The 24,999-nt window shown below is 43.9% G+C and overlaps 1 protein-coding gene across 7 annotated transcripts in view; it reads left to right on the top strand.

Annotated features, from left to right (window-relative positions):
- The window catches only part of Cep78 (centrosomal protein 78), a 29,933-nt gene extending 10,173 nt beyond the window's left edge, over positions 1–19,760 (top strand). Inside the window, exons 7-16 of one of the 7 annotated variants that reach the window (XM_017318106.2) lie at positions 576–640; positions 1,061–1,172; positions 4,497–4,632; positions 4,950–4,995; positions 6,328–6,456; positions 13,079–13,156; positions 14,419–14,585; positions 15,828–15,996; positions 17,367–17,433; positions 19,125–19,558. In XM_017318106.2, the coding sequence (XP_017173595.1) occupies positions 576–640; positions 1,061–1,172; positions 4,497–4,632; positions 4,950–4,995; positions 6,328–6,456; positions 13,079–13,156; positions 14,419–14,585; positions 15,828–15,996; positions 17,367–17,402 (938 nt within the window). In that variant the 3' untranslated portion in view covers positions 17,403–17,433; positions 19,125–19,558. Of the gene's footprint in view, positions 1–575; positions 641–1,060; positions 1,173–4,496; positions 4,633–4,949; positions 4,996–6,327; positions 6,457–13,078; positions 13,157–14,418; positions 14,586–15,827; positions 15,997–17,366; positions 17,434–19,124 lie in introns of all 7 variants that reach the window. The other 6 variants (XM_030250838.1, XM_006526826.4, NM_198019.2 and 3 more) reach the window with 6 other exon arrangements.
- The last annotated feature ends 5,239 nt before the right edge of the window (positions 19,761–24,999 follow it).

The following is a 24,999-nucleotide window of genomic DNA, read 5'->3' as shown; positions in this document are numbered from 1 at the left end:
TCGTGCCCAGACAGACAAGCCAACAGACACATGAGCAACTAAATTAATAAATAAATCTTGTGCTGTGTGGTCAAGCAGGAGCCAGGGACTTGACAGTGTAAGGTCTTCATTGCCAGGTAAGGACAAAGCTAGGCGAGCTGAGATAGACAACGGCATCTTCTGAGTAGCCTTTCAGTCAGGTGGCCTTCATGAGGAGGATAGATAGCACAGAGGGCCAAGCCGGTGGTGGTAGCAGTGCTGAGAGGGGCTGGGAGCGGAGCACGGTTGAAGCTGTGTCCTGACTTAGGTTGGGCTGTGCTAGTTAGCTGCCTTTGGGGGACGGGGTGATGTTGGGATGGTACAACCTTGAATTTTCTTCGCAGAGGTTCCAGAGCCACTTCAGATCTCAAGTGCGGGTGGATGGTGGGAAGGCATTACATACAGTACCCTGAGCTGGTGAGGAAGGCCATCCAGAAGCAGAAATAGAGATGTTGTTTAGTTGTATGGGAAAGCAGTGGTCAGCTGGCTTCTGTTTGTGAGCAGGCAGCCAGTCCCTGGGGTGTACCTTGAACAGTCTCACTTTTCTTCTACTTCAGATCATTCTATGATGAAAGCAGTTATCAAAAAGGTCCTCCAGAACGGAAGGAGTGCAGACTCAGAGGTATGGCTCCTGTCAGCCTTGTGGGCAGAATTTCCCTTTAGTTACCGTTTCTTCTGCTTTTAGTGAAATTGGTGATATTTTTCTGCTATCTGAACTAAAATCAGGTGACTTTTTTTTTTTTTTTTTTTTTTTTGGTTTTTCAAGACAGGGTTTCTCTGTGTAGCCCTGGCTGTCCTGGAACTCGATTTGTAGACCAGGCTGACCTCAAACTCAGAAATCTGCCTCCCGAGTGCTGGGATTAAAGGCGTGCGCCACCACTGCCCGATGTCTTTTCTGTTTTTTAAAATATTGTCTATTATTCGATTTGGGATTTGAGAACTGAAAATCGCAAAGCTTTATTAAGTGTAAAATATCCTCCTTGTGTCCAGCTACAGTTGAGTCCTGTTCATGTGTAGCTGGTCACCTGTCTGTCTCTTCCAGTACCAGTGGGTTACATCCCCATCATCAAAGGAACCGTCTAAAACCGCTAAGCAGAGAAAGAAAACAATTGTCTTAGGAAGCAGCCGGAAGGGAAAAGCAACCATTAGAATTGGTAACCGACTCTGTCTGTCTGTCTGTCTGCTTTTTATGTCTCCAACACCTGCACCTACCATGTGTTAGTGTGTTACTATAAGGTCTCACCTCTTGGGTAATAACCAATGCTGATTACGGTATATTCTGGGGCCTAGACTGTAATTATTCTAATTCAGGTTATGGAAACTCATGGCAGTTAGAAATAGTAAGTGAATCATTTGGAAGGATTATCAGCATTACTGTTTTTTAAATTAACAGCTGTTGGTTTTTTACATATAAAATAGTCGTCATATCGACTGTTTCCTGAGTGATGATTCTTCATAGTTTACAGTTGGGATTTGTGATGCTCTCTGATGCATCACTTTTTTACTTAGCAAAAAGTGCTGGAGCTTGAACCCAGGGCCCCATGCGTGGGAGGCAAGTGCTCCCCCACTGAACGGAAGAACAGTGCTGAGGACGAGCTTTTGATGTCTGGCTGGAGCACTTTGGGAAAGTGTCCCTTGCTTTTTCTGAGATCTGTTCTTGCTGTGTTTCAGAATGGCCTGGCACTTGTGATTGCTTTATCTCCAGCTCCTGGGTAGTTGTGGGGCAGGTAAACAGCACCAAGCCCAGCTAGACAAACAGTATTTCGTCTTAGTTAAGGTTTCTGTTGCATGACAAAACACCATGGCCAAAGGCAGCTTGAGAAGGAGGGGGTTTATTTCAGTTTGCGCTTCCACATCAGTCTGTCATCCAGGGAAGTAAGGGCAGGAGTTCAACACAGGAGCATGGAAGCAGGAGCTGGTGCAGGGGCGTGGGGGAGGGCTGCTTACTGGCTCGCTCATCCTTGCAGTGGTAATTATTATGCTGGAGGTTAGCTATGCCCCTTTGTTGCCCTTAAATATCTATTGGGGGGGTTTCTACTCCATTTCAGGGACCTTTAGATTTATGCTAAGCTTTACAACACTAGAGCTGGGTAGATAACAACCATGCAAGCTATTTTGTCTGTTTCCAGTCAGAATCCCAAAGATATTACTGGCTGTGTTTCCTTTGGGCTGCTCCTGCTTATCAGGCCAGGCCTCCTGGGCATGTGCTCATGATCCATGCTGCCCCATGGCGACCTCTTCTTCTCTCACTCTCCTCCTGGTCTCTACAGGAGACCCCAAGCCCAGGGAACCTTTTCTCTGCCCCTTCTTCTGCCCAGCCAGGGCTGTAGGGATCTTTATTAACCAATCAGGAATAACTTGGTTAGCAAGGTTTACATAGCATTATTTGTTGTCCATGAAGATCTGTTCATCAGGGGCAACAAGATCTTGGGGGCCAGTATTTGGCATTTGAATAGCAGCACCAGACCAACCCCCACACATCCTGTTTGCCCAGATGCCCCAGCACCGCTTGTCCAGGGGTGGCACCACCCACAGTCCATCAATCATCATTTAAGAAAATGGCCCACAGGCCATTCTGGTGAGGACCTTTTCTCAGTTGAAGTTGCCTCTTCCCAAATGACTCTGGCTGTGTTAACTTGACGTAAAACTAGCCAACATAATTCTCCAGTGTGTGTTACAGTATATAAATACACTTCTAAGTATTAGTTAACCTAAACTTTAGGCTATTACTTTTGTGACTGGGTACAAATGGAAAGGTTCTTTTTATAACAGCAACATTCAAGGGCTAGCAGCTAGGCAGAACAACCTGAGGTGCGCCCTCAGAACCCATGCTACAAGGCTAGAACCAACTCCTATGAGTTATTTTGGACCTGCACGCATGCACGCAAGCACACTGTATAAACACTGATACAGTAAAAGAAACCATAATGAAAACTAATGTTTGTAATGTAAACGAGATTCTTCTAAATGTATGCATTTTTTGTAATTTGGCTCTGATATTGTGTTTCTAAAAATTTTTTAACTTTTTTTTGGAGATACACTCTTCCTCTGGCTGGCTTTGAGTTTGCTACGACTTTCCTGCCTCTGCCTGCTTAAGTGCTGGGATTGTAGGCACAGACCTTGTAGTAACTTACTTTCTAAAACCTTCTGTCTTAATCTTGGTGCAGGATAGTTTTGAATTTACTGTGTGGCCACAGGTCTCCTTACACTTCAGATCCTCCCGTGTTTACCTCCTGCATGCTGAGGTGACAGACAAGTCCACAATGCCCAGGATTACAGGGGGATGAGTAAGGATGCAGCTTAGGCTCTCATAAGGCAAGCACTCTTAACAGCTGAGCTACAGTCCAGCCTTAGAACACATTACTTTTAGCACTCATAACTTTTTGTGATAAGAAAGAATGACAGAGTGGAACAAATCCAGGTCTGACCGCCACCTGTGTGCCACAGCACACATTAGTGTAATTACTAATTTTTAAATTAGTGTAATTTAAAAAAAAATTAACTTTAGGCGACTGGAGAGATGGCTCAGTGATTAAGAGCACTGAGTGCACTTCCAGAGTCCCTGAGTTCAATTCCCAGCGCCTACATGGCAGCTCAAAACTCTCTGTAACTCTTAAGATCTGACACCCTCACACAGACACTCATGCGGGTAAGACACCAATTCAAATAAAATAAAAAGAAATATTAAAAATTAACTCTTAAAAGAAATATGATGTATATTACTGCATATGCGCCATCTTAGATGGCAGTCCAACACTGCTGAAGAAGTTCTAACATGTAAAAGAGGCCAGAAAGACAAACACAACAGCCATTTTATTTTGTTCTGTTTTTATTACATTTTGGGTTTTTTTTAAAAACAGAATCTCACTAATAAGACTGACATAAAACTCTTGGGCTAAGATGAAATAGAGCTGCTGTAGTAAGCCTTTGCTATTTGTTTTCAATGATAGCAGAGACAAAAGCTTAAATGTGAACTTGAGGGTTTGTTCAAATTAAGTGTTAATATGTGGATTTAGCTGCTACATGTATTTCATGTTTAAGCCCCTCATTTCATCCAGTATGTGTGTGTGTGTGTGTGTACCTATATATATCTATCTCTATATCTATCTATCAATTTTGTATCTGTTCTCTCTGTGTGTATATGTGTGCATGTCTGTCTGTCTGTGTGCATGTGAACTCATGTGAGGACTGAATGCCATCAAACTGAGGACAACATTTACTCAGCAACCTTTACCCTATTTGCAGGTATTCCTGTAATCCACACACTTATAAGGGAGAGGCCATAGGGTTGTGAGTTCAAGTGTAGCCTGAACTACTCAGGGAAAACCTGTTCTAAAAAAAGTTTATAAATTACTCGTACTGCAGTGGTTTTGGTATCATAGTCCGTTGTTCATTTGTGTTGTGTTAGGAGTGTGTGACTGGTACTCTGTAAACCTTTAGTGCATCCTGGTTTTCTTTAATCACTTCCTTGAACATAGGTTTAGCTACAAAGAAGCCTTCGAGTAATGGGAGAAAACAGGGGCTCGGTAAAGACTGCTATGCTCCCAACCCTCTGCCTCCAGGCGCATCTGGTTTCTTGCCTTGGCGAACAGCAGAACGTGCAAAAAGAAGCAGGTAAGGTGTTCTTCCTGTGCCTTAGTCCTGACAGCTGTCATTTGGGAACTTCTATTACATAGTTCTCCTAGTGATTCCAGAAGTGGAAGGGGCTGGCTCACGCACAGCCTCTGCCCAAAGACTGCCCTAAGGAAATATAATAAAAAAAGTGTGGATCCCCTGGAGCCGAATGTGTACAGTCTATTTGGTTTTTCCCATATCATATTTTGAGGTATTTAGTACTCTGGTTCTATATGAACAATGGCATAGTACAAATAAATTTGATCCTATAGTGTGCATACATCAAAATGTAACTTAATTTGTTTATATCCTTTTAGGAGTTCTTCATTAATCAAAACTCGTGATCTATCAAATCACCTGAAGGTATGTATTTGTCATATTTCTAACGTAAGGAATCAGAGTAGGAAAAGGCTGGGGTCAACTGAAAGGAACTTTGTAAAATGGATTTTCCCTCCCTGAAATAAATTAATGTACAGTCTCCTGATAGGAATCCCAGTGCCATGGTTCAGGGCACTGTACCTTCTATGTATATGACACACACTGGGGAAGCCAGTCGTTTCATCTGTAGATACCCCATTTCTCCAGGCAGCATTTAAGCTGACGCTCACAGTGGTTTTGACCATTGTTTCTTTCTGTTACAGAGCTCATCACTAAAACATGTCCCAAGTTATAAGGAATGTTGCTTTGGGTACATGTATATGTTACACACACACACACACACACACACATACACACACACTCACTCACTCTCACTCTGTCTCTCTTTCTTTCTCTCTCTCTCTCTCTCTCTCTCTCTCTCTCTCTCTCTCTCTCTCTCTCTCTTTCTCTCTCTCCACACATTAAAGTCAGGCCACAAACAGTCCCTCTCCCACTGACTCAGTTCTGGAGCAGGCTAGTTCTGTCAGGCTGCTGTGTCCTTTTGCAGTGAGTTGTTCATGGAGGCCACAGATCTCTAAAGAGTAGGAGGAGAACATCTGATGTCCCACCCTGCTTGTCAGCACTACACTCTACACCCTGAGGTGTTAGGATGCCATCTTGTTCTGTCAGCGAGGGTTTGCTTATCCTGCAGAGTTGTCCCCGCACCGGATCATTTTCCGGAGGTTCAAATCCTGTACATTTTCAGTAGGGTTATGACCACATCCGTTTTTAACTAGCGGGAAACCTTGAAGCTTGACAGGAGAATTAGACTGTCCCTACACTAGTTCAGGCTGCTGGATGAAGAGAAGATGCAGTGCGCTACTTTCACTTGTGTATATGGATGTGATTTACAAAACCATCCTAGTATTTATTAATGACACTTAGTGATTTTATATTCTGTTAATTCTTTTCCTCCTAAGAGTTGTACTTCTGCACTCTTCATGTCTTGCAGTAGAGAATAAATTTATTACCTGTGGTATAAAGGTTGATCTGAGGAAGAGGTGTTTATTTTGGCTCCCTACTTGAACTGCCTAGGAGGAGCTTAGCACACATGTGCAGTGCCAAACAGGAATCAGCCATGCGGAGTGCATGGTTTTGTAGTAACAGCAAGAATACGTTAATGATATTTTTCTGTTACTGGTTGTTTTAGGCTAAGGAACAGTGAGATACATTTATAGTAAATCACTTGGCAGATCCATTTGATTAGGTCCTCAGGTGTTTAGTATTTGGCTTATAGTATTATATAGGTATTAGTAAGTCATGGCCTCTTTATTTAAGAAATCAGATTTCCCGGTGACTGTGACAGTAGAAAGTCCTTCATCCTCAGAAACTGACGAGACTGAAGATTCTTCAGAAAGTGTCCAGGAAGCGCCTCAGAAAACCAGCATAAAAGAAGAAACATTACAGGTATACAGCTCCTTTCACGGTACCGAGACCATTACAAAGTATAGTTGCTTCTGGGCGAAGCTTGATTGTGAAACAAACCCAGGAAGCTCACTGGAGTCCTGTTTGCCGCTCAGTTCTAACTTTTACGCTCCTCAGAGGTAGAGAGCAAGGAAGATGAGAGTGTAGGTAGTCTGCAAAATAAAACAGGGCATCAACTTTTCCTCTTCGTAGAATCAGAGCGTTAGCTGCAATGAGAGATTTAACGGCCATAAAATAAACTTAAGGAGATCGAGTACTGACACAAGTCAGCTGATTCAGTGCCATGTGTGTGGGTATCTGTACGTATGTTCATTGTGTGTGCATGTGGAGGCCTGGGGACAGCCTTAGCTGTCATTGGTCACGTGTCATTCACACTAGGTTTGTTGTTTGAGGAAGTCGTTTGGTCTTAAGATAAAGTCTTTCATTGGGTCAGAATGTGCCAGTTAGGCTTGTCTGCCTGGCCAGTGCTCTGGCCACTTGCTTCTGGGGTGCTGAGATTGTGGGTGTCCACCACCATACCCTGCCTCTTCTCATGCTCTGAGGATCACCTTAGTCCTTATGCATTTGTGGCCTGGCTTTGACTGGGCTACAACTCCTCAGCCCAGCACTGTTATGTGAAAGGCCAGGAAACTGATGATAGTACTAGCTGAACTCTCTTATCATGATTGAAATATAACTTTGTTTTTGGTAAAAGTAAAATTGGAAAGAGGTTCTTTTATGTAGCTCAAGTTGTCCTTGAAGTCATTGTACCTCAGACTGGCCTTGGGTTCCTGGTCTTCTCCTAGCCTCTTGGCTTTGAAAAAAACTTTTGCTACTGATATTCCCCTTTCACAATATTAAAAAACTAAGAAACCATACTTTATTTTAAAACTGGGCATCTAATGTCATTCCATTTTTCTGTTTAGGTAAGCAAAAAAGAAAATTAACTTACTTAGCAGATTTTTTTTTTACCTTAAACATAAGGTTTATTTGGACTTTAAATCAGAGCTGATTTGTAATAAGTTCTGGGAGACCTGATCTTTTAGGAAAGTCTTGCCTTTTCTTGTGGGTTACATGATTCACATGTAATTACGGGAAGCTGGTGGGACCTGGGGTTGAACTCAAAACCTCATACTCTTCAACATGCATGCTATCACTGAGCCACACCAGCAACCCCATAGTGAGTGCTTAAAACTAGGTCTGTCTTGGTACAGAACTTACAAATCTAGAACTGGCTATCCATTTGTTATTTGTTTGTTTGTCTGCTTATTGGCTTAAAACAGCAGAGATTTGATTTTCACATATCTGAGAGCAAGGACGTAAGGTCCAGCTAGTTTGTGTGTGGTTAGGGCCCAGATTTCTAGTTCCCAGATGGCGCCTTCTCAAAATGTCATTAATGTTTGAAGGGCAGCTACCTATTTTATTTATTTTATTTAAAGACAGCTACGGGATACAGCTTTAATGGCAAACCAGTTTCCTGGCCAGCATATAAGGCCTTAGGTTCAGTTGCAAGCATTACACATCCCCTGAAGATAAATGCCACAGCTGCTTTTTTTTTATTATTATTAAAATTCACGATATTTATAGAGAGAATTCTTGAAGTAATCACTTACAAAATTATAATCTCTTAGGAGAGAACCTGTGTGGACCACATGGGAACACTTTTCATCTTGTCTGTAGAGAGCCCGAGTGTTTTATTGCTGGGATGTAGGGGAGCATTGAGCCATGAGCAGTCTTTTCTCTTTCTTTCTCTCTCTCTCTCTCTCTCTCTCTCTCTCTCTCTCTCTCTTTCTTTTGATTTATTTATTTATTTATTTATTTATTTATTTATTTTTATGTATGTGAGTACACTGTTACTGTCTTCAGACACACCAGAAAAGAGCATCAGACCCCATTACAGATGGTTGTGAGCCACCATGTGGTTGCTGGGAATTGAACTCAGGACCTCTGGCAGAGCAGTCAGTGCTCTTTACTACTGAGCCATCTCTCCAGCTCTGAGCATGTTTTCAGGGCCTTGGATTGGTTTCCTTCTCCAGGAGTCTGAGAGAGAGCTTGGTCGGCTTGATGGGGTTGTTCTGCGTTGTTTTCCTTCTGGTTGTTTGAATGCTAGCGACTACACTGTATCCATGATGGGCAAGCTTGCTATCACTGGTCTGTGACCGAGCCCAGAGACAATACATCAAAATAGTCTAGTCACTGAGGAAGACCAAGGCTAGGAATTGCAACTAGAGAGCTTCTTGCTCCAGGTGTATTGAGGACCCTGGTAGTGTATATTCACTTGAGAATCAGCTAAAATGTGTAAGCCCACAGTAAAGACAGTAGAAGGGACCCTCACGTAAGCAAATGAAGGTGAGCGGGAAGAAGTGTAACTGATTCAGTACAACATGGGAAACCATCACTTAGAATTAGTGCTGGGGTAGCCTGCAGCTTGGAGGGAGCCTAACTTGTGCTCCTCTGTGCAATTGGAAATGGGACACGCCAGGAATTGCTTCCTGAGGCTCTGAGGTGGTGAGTTGTAGTCTTAGGTGGTCATTATGTGAGTATCCTCTGAGGACTTCATTCTGTGCATATTCTGGCATATCAGTATTCTGTGGCAAAAAGCCAGCCTCAGGCCGTGGCTGCCCTAGAGTGCTGAGTGTGCATGTGGGAACAGACTGTTTGATCATCAGCCTGTCTATGTAGTTGAATTCACATGTTCATTCATTTTGCACTGAGCAGTTGTGAGTTCATGCACTCTTGTGAGTTTGTATATGTGCTCATTCACTTAGTCACTGTGTGGATTCAGTCGATAAGGAAATCAGGACCCAGAGTTACAGAATTTGCTGGTTAATGGGTCAAGACTTTGCCCTTAGAGAATTTTCAGTTTTTAGAGGGGAAAAAAAAAATCAAAAACCAAAATTTAACTACTATTAAGCAAAGAAATGGAGAATAGAAAATGAGGGCAAGCTTCTCCACTTGTTCCTTTGAAGAAAACCATCTTCGTAGACACGTCTTACGCGGCCAGGGCTTCTCCCTTCATTCTTTACTGCCTGCTTTCTTTGTGCTAGGCATAGGAAGTGGCAGAATAAATGCTTCATAAAAGATGTTTCTCTTCTTCACACATCCCACAGTTTCCATGGGGAAATGAATCGTAGTAGATGTGACGTTTCAGAGTGATAGGCTGGCTTAGTTTGGTTTCCGTTGTTGCCACAAAACACTATGACCAAATAGTAAGTTGGGAGGAAAGGTTTTAGTCAGCTTACATTTCCATATTGCTGTTCACCACCAAAGGAACTCAGGCAGGGCAGAAACCTGGAGGCAGCAGTTGATGCAGAAGCCATGGAGGGGTGCTGCTTACTGGCTTGCTTTACATGACTTGCTCAGCCTACTTTCTTATAGAACCCAGGACTACCAGCCCAGGGATGACACTACCTATGATGGGCTGGACACTCCCACATTGATCATTAATTGAGAAAATGCCTTACAGCTGGATCTTATGGAGGCATCTCCTCAATTGAGGCTCCTTCTTCTGACTCCAGCTTGTGTCAAGTTGACATAAAACCATCCAGTACATTGGGTTTGTTACTGGAAGCAGTGTCAAATCCTAGACATGTGTCAGAAAGCTGTTAAGACAGAGGTTCATTTGGTACATACCTCTAAACCAGAAGACTGAGGCAGGAGGATGGAAAGTTTGAGTCCAGACTGAGCTACATAGTAGGCCCCTATGAAAAGAAGAGTGTTGAGAGGAGACACTTGATACAAATCTGACATTGTCTGACTCCCTCCACTAGGGGGAGAAGCTGTTTCATGTCATTGCACTTGGCTGTGCTGTGGAGAGCCAGTCAGAAATGGAGATGTCAAGCGATTGTCCATGATTGGGTGGGACCATGCAGCGATGACACTGTTTTGGCGTCACCCATGCCCCCTTTATTAGCCCCTCATTTGTGCCATATAAGTGAGTCCAGGAAGCTCACTGGCTTGCAGGGGAAAGACTCACTATAGGCTCCTTTCTCAAGCTGTGGTGCGTTAAATCAGTATGTGAATCATAAACACAGGAGTTTGCAAGGTCTTTCCATAAATGGATTTTATGTGCTGGTGAGACGGCTCATGAGTTGAAGGTGCCCACTGCCAAGCCTCATAACCTGGACTCCATCACCAGGATCTCCATATCCCATGGTGGAAGAGAAGCTGCGGTCTGGCCTCCATGTATGCACTGTGGCACACATGCGCCTCACGCACACAGCCAGCATGCCATGAAACGTAATGAACATTTTGTTTTAGTTCTAGGCACTGTTAGTCACGGCTGGCTCTGGAAAGGGCCTCAGCAGCTGAGAGCAGGTGGTGGTTTCACAGAGGACTGAGTTCAGTTCCTCCTGCTCTTGTCACGTGGCTCACAACCACCTGTGACCCCAGGTCCAGGGGACCCAGCGCCCTCTTCTCAGAAATCCATCCCCACATGCACACATAGAAGTTTTTTTTTTTTAAGCATTTTTAAATTAGATATTTTCTTCATTTACATTAGATCAGTCTTTAAAGAGAAAAGGAGTTTGATATGATCAAAGCATATTCAAACATCCAGTCTGAGTGTAAAAGTTTTCCATTGAGGAAATACTTTAAAGCAGTTTGTTGAGAGGTTTTGTTGACACACACTTAGATATTTTATATCTTTGTTTTCCTTAGGTATATAACATTTAAAAATATATTTTATGTATATGAATGTTTTGAGGACATGTATCACATGTGTGTCTAGTACCCAGCAAGGCCAGAAGAGTGACCAGATCCCTTGGAAACAGTTGTGAACTGCTATGTGAGTGCTAGAAATTTAGCTACTCAATGCTAAACTTAGCTATCTCAGTGGTCCCAAACTAAACTTTTAAGTTAAAATTCTGTGTTTAAGTAAATGTTCAGAAGCCTTTAAAATATAAACCCAGGGGCTAGGGCGTTAGCTCGGTGTTTAACTACTTGTCATTAAAGCTGTAGGTCTGTAGTTTGGATCAGAACCAGCATAAATGCAAGGTATGTGTGATGACTTGCCTGTACTTCCAGCCTCGGAATGCAGAGATGGAGAGCTAGCTGACTAGCGGGATCACCTATGTTTGTGAGCTCTGCATTTGATTAAGAGACCTGCCACAAGGAAAGGTGGGACAGTGAAGGGCAGTTCCCAACATCAACCTCTGGCCTCCGCATGCACATTCACGAGCACACACATGCGCGCGCGCACACACACACACACAGACACACGAATGAATGCACACACGCACTCACAAATGCAAAGCCAAGTGTTGGGCTCCATAGCTGTAACCCCAGCCTTCTCGAAGCTGAGGTAGGAGGATCCATGAGTAGAAGCACACTGTGAGGCTTTAATAGACACACGTTTTGTTTACTCTTACACAATCAACTACTCAGAAACGGTGCTTTATGAGAGTAGCAGACGCTTGTTTTACTCCTAAGCCAGGAAGTTGAATTTGTTGCTATGGGTTTGACAGCTTAACACAGTCTCCTTTTATGAGCTCACAGTTCTAACGTGAAAGTCCAGACAGGAATCCCTGCCCAGTCTCACAAAAACTGAGACCTTAGGGTAGGCCAGACTGTTGCCACCTGGCGGTGCTGGGAAGCAATCCTCTTCCAGGCAAGCTGGTGTTGGCAGAATAAATCGGCTCTTAGAGCCCATTTGCTTGCTACTTGTCAGTCAGGGGCCCTCTCATCTTCTGTGGGCCACCTCCTCACCCACACTGTCACTTGCTGTGACGTTCTTAATTATCGCCTCACCGCGGCCCCTGCATGAGCAGGAAACATTGCAGCCCTGGCAAGGCTTAGGGACGACTTCAAGATTTATCTATGACAAATCATCACAGCTCCACCATCAAGGACCATCATATCTCACTCAGGTCCTGAAAATGACGCGCAGGTTTGCTCATAGGTACATTTTTTCCTGATATTGGTAAAGAGCAAGGCCAGCCCTGTGCAGCCAAGACTCGGAATTCAAGGGCGGCTGCGTAGCCAGTGGAGGGTGGGTGTTCTGCCCCCTCCGCCTTGGCCAGGAGTCCTGCTCTTCTCTTAGGGACTGATGGTTACGTTAGTGAGGACCTAGAGAACTAAGCACAATGCTTCCATACAATAAAGTGCTTGAAAAGTGTTACATCTTTCTTTTCTTTCTTTTTTTTTTTGTTTTGGTTTTTTTGAGACAGGGTTTCTCTGTGTAGCCCTGGCTGTCCTGGAACTCACTCTGTAGACCAGGGAAAAGTGTTACATCTTAAGTATGCATTTTTGTTGCAGTTGCATTATTTTGGTATGTTAAGAGTGGTACGGAGTTTGCTATTATGAGGAACCCACAAGTAAGAATAAAAATTTCCTTTCATGACTTTAATTTTTTATTGGTGATTCACTGTTATATGTATCTACTTTTTATGGTAAACACTGCAACTCTTAAGCTAGAGTGGGACTTAAGTGACTCTGCAGTGTGCCCATCTGATACCTTTTAGTAATTAACTGCGCTAGGCGGTGCATGTACGAGGAATGACGTCATCGCACTGCCTGAAGTTACTTCTGGCTCTGCCCCTCAGTTCTTAGTGGTCTGTGTAGCTGGGAGAGTGGCGGGACCAGAGTGCAGCGTGGTTGCCACATTTCCTCCGTTTCTTCTTACTAGGAGAAGCTGGAGGAGTGCCTAAGGCAGCTGAAGGAGGAGAGAGTGATCCGCCTCAAGGCCGACAAGCGCGTCAGTGAGGTAGGGAGGCTTGCTCTCGTGTTCTGTACTTAGAGACTTTAAAATACCTGGAAGTGATAAGGCATAGTGTATTGTGCACTGAGTTGAGCATTTTAACCTTTCATTCATTCATTTAGTGTCATTGGACATGTTCGAAAAAGTGTATTGTAAAAAATGTAAGAAATAGCTTGCCCCTCCCCCTGGCTTTTGACCACCATGTTTGAAGTGTGTTTCTTAGGCTTCTACTGTGTGTGTAATGTAAGTGGTGGCGAGGCTGTCTTTTCACAGTGAGTTAGGAAAGCAGATACTCTAGAAAGCCTAAGAGGATGGGCCTTGTGGTGCATGGCTGTCAGCCAGTGCTCAGATGGCTAAGTCTAGAGGACTACGCCTGGCCAGAAGTCTAAGGTAATGGCAAGCGGCTAAGAATGCCACGGGAGCTAGAAGTCTATACTGTGAGCACTGACAAGTTTTACAGTATGCTTTTTCACATAACTACACAGTAACTGTAAAGAAGAGTGCTCAAAGTGTATATATTATAACAAGTATCGAGCACTGGAAGACATAAGACAAATGTATGTTATGTAAACCTTGCCTTTCTGGGAAATGCCAGGGTTGGGTTCATGTGTTGCCTGAGAAGAGAGCAAGAAGCTACAGAGAATAGACAACGTTGAGAGTGGGCACTGAACATCAAGGCTTTAACATAAGCACAATATACTCCAGGGCCTGCATGGTGAGGGACTTGCTGCCAAGCCCAGCCACCTGAGTCGGCTCGCTAGCCAGACATGATAGAAGGAGAGAACTGACTTCCACACGCATGCTGTGGCACATGCCTGTGTGTGAACACATATACATACATATATGGTTTTAAAAAGTTGGCATGTGGGCATCGATCCTTAGTAGATTATGTATAGTAGGGTTATGATTTTGCTTAAATCAGAGTGTTTTCTAATATTAAATGAACCTTAGGTGGTTAAATCTCTGCTGCACAATGGTCCATTGTGAATTTAAGCAGTCAGGGATGTGTTCTTTGGAAAAGTCATCAGTAAAACAATAACTGTATTTTCATCTACTTGTTATATAGGAAATTTCACTGTGTCTCCAGTGAAGATCATTATGTGTTATGGTTAATGTCTTCATTGATTGAAAATTAGATTAGTTAAGTAAATGGTTTAAAAATGTAATAAGTTACTTAGATTTTTAAATGTTTTAGTTTAGGTACTGAAAACTTTTCTTTAGATGATTGTGAAGAAATCACACCGTGCATTCTCTACTTTCTTTTGTAGCTGGAACATGAAAATGCCCAGCTAAGAAATATAAATTTCTCCCTGTCTGAAGCCCTTCATGCACAGTCCTTGACAAACATGATCCTGGACGATGAAGGAGTCTTGGGCAGCATCGAGAATTCTTTTCAGAAGTTTCACGCTTTTTTGGACCTCCTTAAAGACGCTGGGTATATCTGGAGGGGGGGCATTCTTCAGTGGCTTTAATTGTAGCTTGCCGAGGAGCTCGACATTTTTTAGCTTCCACAAGACATTTATCGTGATTATCAACAGTATGTTTGATTTGCTTTTCAGTGGAGAATTCCTTTTAAAAGAAATGCAGAGTGGTAAACCTGCCTTGTTAGAAAGCTCATCATAAAAGGTAGCATAAAGAGTGCTTGGTGGTCTTGGTAAAGATCAGTTAGTGCCACTGGGCATGTGAATTGTACACAGTTTTGTCTGCTATAAATCTATCCCTTAACATGTTTTTAAAAAAGACTAAAGTTAAAAGTTAAAGATCATTTTATTGAAAATATTTAAGAATATACAGGAGATTTCGTACCTTTTATTCATCTTGCTTATTAAATAAGTTTTGAGTTAAATTCTTCTGACCCCTAGGCTTCAGGATGTAGTTGATGCCCACAGGTGCTGGAGACACAGGGGTAGGTCAGGGTTCTCGCCTAAGAACCACAGTGTCAGAAGAAGATGCCAGTCGGGCATGGTGGCACACTCCTGTAGCATGGCACGTGAGAGGTAGAAGAAGGAGCAGGAGTTCAAAGTCACCCCTTAGCTACATAAAGATTTTGAGTCTTGCTTAGGCTACATGAGTCTCAAATTCAAAGAAAAAAAGATGCTAAGAGAGAGCTGAATGAGGTTGATGAGGCAGGGTTTGAGGTGAGTGAGTAGTGGCTAGGAGGGAAGCTGAGGAGAGAGGTCAGATGTATGGAGATGGCAGAGGTTGAAGCTGTTAGAATAGTATTTAAAAGGAAACTGTGATGGCTGCTATGGAAAGTTAGGTGATGTGTAATGTATCCCTGAGGGGAGCTGGGTGCTAAGAGGATGGGATGATGTGGTCCATAGCTCTCAGAGCAGGGTGGAAAGGTGGCAGTTAGGAAGGGGCTAGTTCCGAAGTAGGCGTCGGCTTCTAAGAGTTTTAGATCTTGAGCCCGGTGGTGATGGTGCACGCCTTTAATCTCAGCACTCGGGAGGCAGAGGCAGGCGGATTTCTGAGTTTAAGGCCATCCTGGTCTACAAAGTGAGTTCCAGGACAGCCAGGGCTACACAGAGAAACCCTGTCTCGAAAAACCAAAAGAAAAAAAAAAATGAGTTTTAGATCTTGGTGTTCATGTATATACCTATTTCATGCTTGTAGGCGTGGGTGAACTTAAGTTGTCCCCAAGTGAGTGTCTTTTCCTCCTCCCTCCTGTCCGCAGGCTTGGACAGCTTGCCACTATGGCTGGCATAGATCAGTCAGATTTCCACCTGTTAGGTCGTCCGCAGATGAATTCCACGGTTAATACACCTATACAAGAACAGAAGGCACTTGAAGATGAAACTCTGCATCCGAAACAGACTGCCACCGGACAAATGCAGGATATCCGAGTGAGTGGGCCTCTCAGACCTTGGTTCAAGCCCTGAGCAAGGAGCTCCCCAAGTCGGAGAAAGGAATGGTGGTCTATCTCTAGAAGAGCTAAGTTTGTACCTGTTTCCAGAAGCAGCATCGTTGTCAGTAAGAAAATGGGGCTAGACATGATGATGCAAACCTTGATCCCAGTGCCTGGGAGGCAGGGACAGGCAGGTCTCTCTGAGCTTGAGGCTAACCTGGTCTGCATAGTGAATTCCAGACCAGTCAAAACTACATAGTGAGACCTTACCTACAAAAAAAGAAAAAAAAAAAAAAGGAAGTTCTTTTTTTTTTTTTTTTTTTTTTGATAATTTATACTTGAAATAAGCAATCTTCAGTGAGGAAAGAAAGAGTAAAGAGATAATCAGAAATTAAATTTTTGTAAACTGCTATTGTATGCAGTCAGCTTACAATGAAGGGACACTAATGAAGGTCCAAGTACTAGTGCAGAGAACGCTTGAGACCAGTAATCTGGACAGACTAGCATGCTTACAGCCTCCACTTGTGGATGGAGGAGGTTGGCTGGCACAGGAACCCTCTCTCCCCCCCCCCACCCGAATATTTTTTCTTCTGCCCCACCAAGACCCAGCAGCCAGTCTAAGACTTGTCTGAGGAGCTGCTGGCTTGAGAGCTCAGTCATGCCACACCTTGGATACTTCACATACACAGAGAGGCTAGGAATTAGGTTTCTTAGAAATAGCTTAGAAATAGTTTTGTTTTTTTTAATGTGGAAAATTGAAGCTAATTATAGAGAACAAAAAATGCTAAAAATATACAGCTAACTTTGGGCATATATATAATTTTGAGTTGCCAATCACATGGCATCGTATAATTTAGAAAATGTATGACTATAGAATCCTCTGAGTGGTGAACTGACTTAGTAAGATCACAGTTCCAAGGCTGGAGAGATGGCCTGACTGTTGAGAGAGCTATAGCTCTTGTAAAGGATTGAATAGAGTCCCTAGCTCCCATGTTGGGTGGCTCGCAACCACCTGTAACTATAGCTCCATGGGATCCTATGCCTCTTCTAGCCTCTACAGTCATGTACACATCTCACACACACACACACACACACACACACACACACACACACCCCTCCTGTACTGGCTAGTTTTGTGTCAACTTGACACAGCTGGAGTTATCAAAGAGAAAGGAGCTTCGGTTGAGGAAATGCCTCCATGAGATCCAACTGTAAGGCATTTTCTCAATTAGTGATCAAGGGGGAAAGGCCCCTGTGGGTGGGACCATCTCAGGGCTGGTAGTCTTGGTTCTATAAGAAAGCAGGCTGAGCAAGCCAGGAGAGGCAAGCCAGTAATGAACATCCCTCCATGGCCTCTGTCTGCATCAGCTCCTGCTTCCTGACCTGCTTGAGTTCCAGTCCTGACTTCCTTGGTGATGAACAGCAGTATGGAAGTGTAAGCCGAATAAACCCTTTCCTCCCCAACTTGCTTCTTGGTCATGATGTTTGTGCAGGAATAGAAACCCTGACTAAGACAAATTGGTACCAGCAGAGTGGGGTATTCCTGTGACAAGCTGACCATGTTTTGGGGAGGACTGTGGAAGGATTTTGGAACTTTGGGCTTGAAGATCCATTTGTTGTTAAGAGCTCTGTCGGATGTTGTGTAGGAGCTTGGAAGATAATGTTGAGAACACTGCAGAAGATGGAGGTCTGGTTTGTGAAATTTCAGAGGGAAAATTAAAGACTCTTTTCAGGCCATTGCTGTTTTGATTGTGAAGATTCTGTGGTTCTGGTTAGCTGGGGCTGAAGAATCAGCTGTGATTAACAAGATACCAGAACTACCAAAGCAAAAACTTTGCATTACTGGGACTATTGATGCTGGTTAGCTGGAGCTAAGAAATTAGCGGTGATTAAGAAGAGACCAGCATCATTGAGGTGACATCTTCTGGGAAGTGTTTTCTGAAAGCACAAAGAGGCTGTGTTCCAGAGATGGCCAAGGTTGTACTCCTGCTGCAGCGGGACTTGGTAATATGTAAGGGTCATCCAGGTGGTACTGGTTTTGAAGGCATGAAGGGGTCACGCAAAGCAGCTGAGGCTCGGCACTGTGAGAGGCCATGGAAGGCCATTGGTGAAGGTGCAGCCTCAGTTGCAATTGAAGGCCCAGGACTGAAGGGGTCATGCAGCGTTTTGGAGATGCCAGTACCATGAGATGACCACCAAGAGCAGCAGCAGCAGTGGAGTACAGGTATCTGGAGCCTAGAGGATGACGCGTGTGCTACAAAGGGCCTGGCTGGAGAAGTGACCCAAGCCCTTGGAGGAGCCCAGAAGATCGTGAGTTGGATCCCAGACATTGGACGGTTGGAGATTGACTTTTGCTTTTGATTGTGACTGTGCCCTGATATTTTCCCTCTTGAAGGAAGAAACTGTTTTAGTGGAGCCCACAGTTGAGACTTTTAATTGTAAAAAGACTTTGAATTTTAAAAGAGATGGATATTTTAAAGAGATTGAAATTTTAAGAATATGTAAAGACTGTGGGACTTTTAAAGTTATTTAGATCTTGGGGATGGATAAGATTGTAAGGGTTGAGGCTTGCTAGTGATGTTTTTGTGTGTCAAGTTGACAAGGGGTCAATTGTACTGGCTAGTTTTGTGTCAACTTGACACAGCTGGAGTTATCAAAGAGAAAGGAGCTTCGGTTGAGGAAATGCCTCCATGAGATCCAACTGTAAGGCATTTTCTCAATTAGTGATCAAGGGGGAAAGGCCCCTGTGGGTGGGACCATCTCAGGGCTGGTAGTCTTGGTTCTATAAGAAAGCAGGCTGAGCAAGCCAGGAGAGGCAAGCCAGTAATGAACATCCCTCCATGGCCTCTGTCTGCATCAGCTCCTGCTTCCTGACCTGCTTGAGTTCCAGTCCTGACTTCCTTGGTGATGAACAGCAGTATGGAAGTGTAAGCCGAATAAACCCTTTCCTCCCCAACTTGCTTCTTGGTCATGATGTTTGTGCAGGAATAGAAACCCTGACTAAGACACCTCCCTAACTAAAAATAATAAAAGTAAACAAGAAAAAAAAAATCACAGTTCTACAGTGAGGTTTTCACCTCTGTAGTGGCTCACTTTGTTCTCAAAGCTTTGTTGTTTTCCTTGTAGTTTCAGAAGATTACCAGCGATGCTCTGATTCCTTTACCTCTGAACACCGTCCAGGATCCGGCTTCTGCACAAGAGGCAGTGGGAGCGTCTAGAGACCATCTGGGAGTTGTAGGCCTGGAGCAGCAGGAGGGATCTGCAGCAGGATTCATTGCTAAAACAGGCTCTCCTTTAGCAGGTGGCATTCCTGGAGGCAGGAGTCAAAGAGAAGAGGAGGTGTTGTCTAAACACAGCAGGTCTTCTTCAGAGAAGGGGAGCACGGCAAGTGAGCCCTCCAGAAGGCCGTCTGCTGAGAGACACCCCAGGAAGGACCTGCTGTCCGATGCTGACCCTCCTGGGAACTCTGAAAGCAAAGGACCTGGGGATAGAAGGTCTCTGCTTAATGAGCCAATTAAAAGTGAATCTTTGAAAAAATGCATTTCTATCAAGAAAGAAAACAGAATAGTGACTGTCTCATCTAAGACTATCAAAAGTAAACCCAACCTTCTAGAACATTCTGAAAGTGATACTCTTGGATCTGATTTTGAACTTCAGGAACGTGTCCATTCGTCAGCACACCTAACCTGACATAGGTCTAACCTTTTGAAATTATGATTTTTGCCTTCAAATTTTAATAAATTTTCTTATGTTTTTATTATATTGAGTGATAAAATACAGGGCTAGAAATACTATAGGGCAATTTTTCTATACTTATTTTAAAATCTTGCTTTTTCTTTTCACATAATTTATTTGGCACATACATTTGTGGGTGTGGTGGCTTCCAGCAAACAGGGAAGCAAAGCGTCTACCCTGGAGGAACTGCTACTGTGTGGAGGAGACAACAGTAAAGCAGAGGGTGGGACTGAGTCCCTGGAAGGCTGCAGCCTTCGGTCACGTGTAGAAGGAGCAGTCACTCCAGGAAGCCATCGGCATGTCCTAGTAACTACCCAGAGCGGCAAACCTCTTTCTAGGTCCTTAACTACGACTAAGTTTACAACAGCTTTGATTAAGGTTTAGTAGGCCATTTTATAAATGAATTTAAGAAAATAGTATGTGAATGGCCCAAACTTGCTTAGAAATAGGATGGTAAAGTTCTGGCTGGATCCAGAGTGGTGAATCACTTAGTTACCCCTTTTCCCTGTTAGAAACAGGACAGCTCAAGGAAGATGCCAGGGAAAAGCCATTGGATACTGGCAGTTCATGAGCAGGGCTGTCAGAGGCACATCTGTCCCTTACCCCAGCTGGGCAGAATATGTAAGAGCATGAAGTAACCCTAGACTAATTATCCCTACCTGGCAAAACACAGATAAACCCTGGACCACAACCAGATTGGCGTGGAGCTGAGGTGTGAGGAAAGCTGGTGTTGTGAGGACCTCGTATAGACAGCCCTGCCTGACGGTAAAGGAGGCTGTGAGTTCATTAATCATGGATTATCACAAGGGAAACTGCACAGGATGTAGTATAGTCTCCACCCTTTAACAGAAGGGAAGACATACAAGCAAATGGCTTTACCATATTATATGTCTAGAGTTGGTGATGCTGAGAATCTAGTCATAAAGGAAGAGGCCATCTAAAGAGAATAAAGGTTGTGTCTATCTAACAACCTCACATCCTCAGTAAAGTTAAACTGGTTAGATTCTGGTGGCTAAGGACCTGAAGAGAAGGCAGTGTCTAAGATGCAGAGCATCATATGTGGGCGTATAGAACCTCGAGTGCTGTGTTTGGAAAACTTTGGGCACGGTGTTAGCCTATTAGAGACATACAGGTCAGGGAGACCACAGGAGCTCTTACAGTCTGTGCTGCGTTGGGGTAGAAAAAGTGAACAGAAAGCCAAATTACATGTATAGGTTTCATTTTTTTTTTTTTTTTTGGTTTTTCAAGACAGGGTTTCTCTGTGTAGTCTTGGCTGTCCTGGAACTCACTTTGTAGACCAGGCTGGCCTCGAACTCAGAAATCCGCCTGCCTCTGCCTCCCGAGTGCTGGGATTAAAGGCGTGTGCCACGACACCCGGCTTCATTTTTATTTTTAACTTTTCGATGCTTGGAATTTCAGGATTGTTGAACTGAGGCCTCACATGCAAAGGCTTACCTTTTAGATCCTTAGCCTTGCTGTGGAAGCAGTGCGAGTTTTCCCTATATTTCTTTAATCCTGAGTGCTGGGATTAAATGCATGTACCACTCTGTCTTTAATCCTGAGTGCTGGGATTAAATGCATGTGCCACTCTGTCTCGGTGTGGTTTTGTCTTGATTTATTTTTTACTGGGTTTTTGTTGTTGTTGTTGTTTTATTGTGTGTTTTTTTTTTTAATTTTTGATTTTGGGTTTTTTTGTTTGGTGTGTGTGTGTGTGTGTGTGTGTGTGTGTGTGTACAAGTGTGCTATGGAATGGAGCCAGCATCTTGGAATGGAGCCAGCACCTTGCATGGTAGCTACTCTATCACTGAGCTGTATCTTGCAGAACCTGTTCCCCTCCTCCCCCTCCCCCTGCTGGGAGTATAAGTATATTCCAGCATGCCTTTCATATGTTTTTGTTTTTCAGTTTCGTTTGTTGAAAAAAGAGAAATTCTAAACATATTTATTTTTATTATACATTTGAATGTTTTGCATCCATGCGTGTATATTTATGTCTGATGCCCACAGAGGTCAGAAGACGCCAGTGCCCCCACTGGCACAGGAGCTCCAATAGCTGTGAGCCGCCATCTGGGAACTGGAAACTGAACCCAGGTCCCCCGCAAGTGTCCTTAAGTTCTGAGCTACTGGTTCGGCTTCCTTAGTTGTGTTTTGAAACTGTCTCTGTGTGTATCCCTGACTGTCCCTGACTTTGGGACAGTTCCTCCTGCCTTTTGAGTGCTAGGAATACAGGCACAAGCTACCATGCCTAGCCTTGGTTTTTGTTTTCCATATTGATAGTATTTAGTGGAGTAGTATTAAATGACAAAACATAATAATTTAAAACTTTTACTTTGTATGTAGTGGTGGTGGTGGATTTGTGTGTGTGTGTGTGTGTGTGTGTGTGTGTGTGCGCGCGCGCGCGTACGTGTGTATCTTGGGGTGCTCCTGTGCCATGGTGTGTGTGTGGCAGTCAGAACAACTCTGGAGTCTGTTCATGTTCATCTTTACATGCATTCCAGGGATCAAGCATAAGTTGTCACAGTTGCACAGTAAATGCCTCTCCCTGGTGAGCCATCTCATCTGCCCTGGAAGAATTGTAAAACGTTGTCTGTATGTGTAGATGCTTTAAAACAGAAATTGTCAGGAGCTGAAGAGATGGCTCAGTGGTTAAGAGCACGTAGTACCCTTGTGATGGTTCACAGCCACCTAACTCCAGTTCCTGGGTAATTGATGCTCCTTTCTGGCCTTTGAGGTCACAAGACACCCTTGTGGTACACAGAAATACATGCAGGCAAAAAACCATCAGCCCACTTTTTTTAGATTGTCATCATAGAGGACAGATTCTCAGGTCTCTCCACTTTGAGCCTGTCTGCTCACTCTAATGGTATACAATTAATCATTTTTACATATTTTTAAAGCTGACCCTTTCTGGTGTTGTTTCTCAGACTTAATACTAGTGTCAGAATTTCTGGTAATGACCTCATAATCCTTAGGGGTCTAGTCTGTATCATCGGCTCATCCTGTTTTTATGAAATGAGGGGCAGGGTGTGTCATGTAGCCCAACATAACCTCGAACTTGCTTTCTACAGGCTGAAACTGAAGTCATGGTTGTCCCCCAAGTCTCCACCTCCCAAGTTCAGTTCCATTTTAAAGAGCAGAAACCGGGGAGCTGGAGGAGCTCACAGGGGAGGCACCTGCTCATCTTCCCCTTTCCTCCAGCTCTGTCTTGGGTGAAGCAGCAGCCATAGGGTGTTCGCCCACTTTCCGCAGGACCCTATTCTGCCATTCTGTCGGCCCTGCTATGCCCAGGCCAGCTGCAGCCTCTTGCAGTTTTCTACTTGTTCTCCTTCTCTTCCCTTTCCCTCTACTTTTCCCTTGGTTTTACGTGGACCTGAAATAATTTTCTTAGGTCTTACTATTCCTGAAACTAAGGCTGAGGTTGCCCACCTTCCTTTGAGATTGACTCTGCTCTCTGAAGTAGGACCTAAATCCAAGCATTTAAGAACATGATTTATAATTGTACTGCGGTTTTGCTTGAGTGGTTCACAACCTGTGTGTAGAGGCATGCAGGTAATTTAAAGGGAGGGAGACACACAATAAAGGCAGGAACACCAAACTTTTCTTCTTTATTCTTCCTTCATATATCACATTCCGACTGCAGTACCTCTTCCAGCTTTCCTCAAATTCCCCCTTCATCCCCTCTTCCCAAGTTCCACTCCTTTCAGAAAAGGGTACAACTCTCAGAATATCAAGCAAACATGGCATATCAAGTTTCAATAAGACTAGGCACAAGCCCTCATATCAGGGAGGTCCAAAAAGCAGGCAAAAGAAACGGCTCCGGTTTTTACTGTTCAGAGTCCCACAAGAACACCAAGCTATACAACCATAACACGGAGAGGACCTAGGTCAGCCCCTGATTATCATTCAATCTCTGTGAACCCCTACGAGCCTTGGCTAGTTGATTATGTGGGTCATTTTCTTGGAACACCAGGAATTAAGCTCCCTCCCTGAAGGAGGACCTGCCCCACTCCACTATCCCCACTTGGCTGCTCCTGTCCTTAACACATCTGTTTTCTGTGATTAAGGAGATCAGGTTAAACAGCTAAAAGCAAGGTTTCCAACCAAACTTGCTAGTTCAGCCTGCTGTGAGCCACAGACCTCATAGTGAAAGGAAAAGTAGAGAGGGGAATTTTCTAGCCTTGGGAAAGGAAAGAACGTTATTTTCTTACCTCCTGGATAGCTCAGCTAGACGTTACTGGTGGTCAGAAACCGGTCTGAGTGTTTGCAAGTTCTTGTCCTCTTTTTCAAGAATAAAACAAATAAAATGGATGAAAGCATACATAGTCTGCAAATAGGTCCAAATAGATTACAAGAAAGCCACAGGAGTGAAGGTACTTCCAGGACACTCACACACAGGAGGAAGATAGACAAGGGTCCCAGTTACTGTTTGGAGCTTTCTTTCTTTCTTTTTTTATAAGATTTATTTATTATATGTAAATACACTGTAGCTGTCTTCAGATGCTCCAGAAGAGGGCATCAGATCTCATTATCGGTGGTTGTGAGCCACCATGTGGTTGCTGGGATTTGAACTCAGGACCTTCGGAAGACCATTCAGTGTTCTTAACCGCTGAGCCATCTCGCCAGCCCTGGCTGGAGCTTTCTTTCCTGAGGCTAAAGAAGGAACGAGTTTGGTTATCAGGAATGTAGTCTGGATGATTCTCTTACTTTGATTGACAGCCTTTGTTCACTCATATATCCCTTCCCATAATTCGTCTCCTTTTAATCATATACGCCACCCTCAATTATTCACAGATATAAGATGGCAAGTAGGGAATTATCCCTAAAAGTTCACTTGGCGACATAGTTTTGCTCATACTCAGTTCTAGCTGAGTCGGCCCTCCTACCCTGGCCCAGGATGTATTAGGAGTAAGTTTGAATTGGAGCTCTCCAAGACTAGGCTGGCAAGGTGGCTCAGTGAATAGAGGCACTTGCCACCAAGCCCGGTGACCTGATTCAAGCCCTGGAACCCACACAATGGGAGGAAAGAACCCTTGCACACTGTCCTCTGATCGCATGTGCTGTGGCATGTTCACTTGCTAACTAAAGAGGGATTGAAGACATGGCTCAGACCTCCTGCTGCTCTTGTAGAAGGACCTGGGTCAAGTTTCCAGCACCCACATAACAGCTCACAACCTTCTACAACTCCAGTTCCAGGGTTTCTGACACCTTCCAGCCTCTGGGAACATGCCATGTATGTGGTGCACATATATACAGGCACGCAAAACACTCA

This window comes from Mus musculus, chromosome 19 (genome assembly GCF_000001635.26).
Source record: "Mus musculus strain C57BL/6J chromosome 19, GRCm38.p6 C57BL/6J".
NCBI lineage: Eukaryota > Metazoa > Chordata > Mammalia > Rodentia > Muridae > Mus > Mus musculus.
Note: the sequence above shows the minus strand (reverse complement) of the source record. Positions and strands in the feature narration are given on the sequence as shown.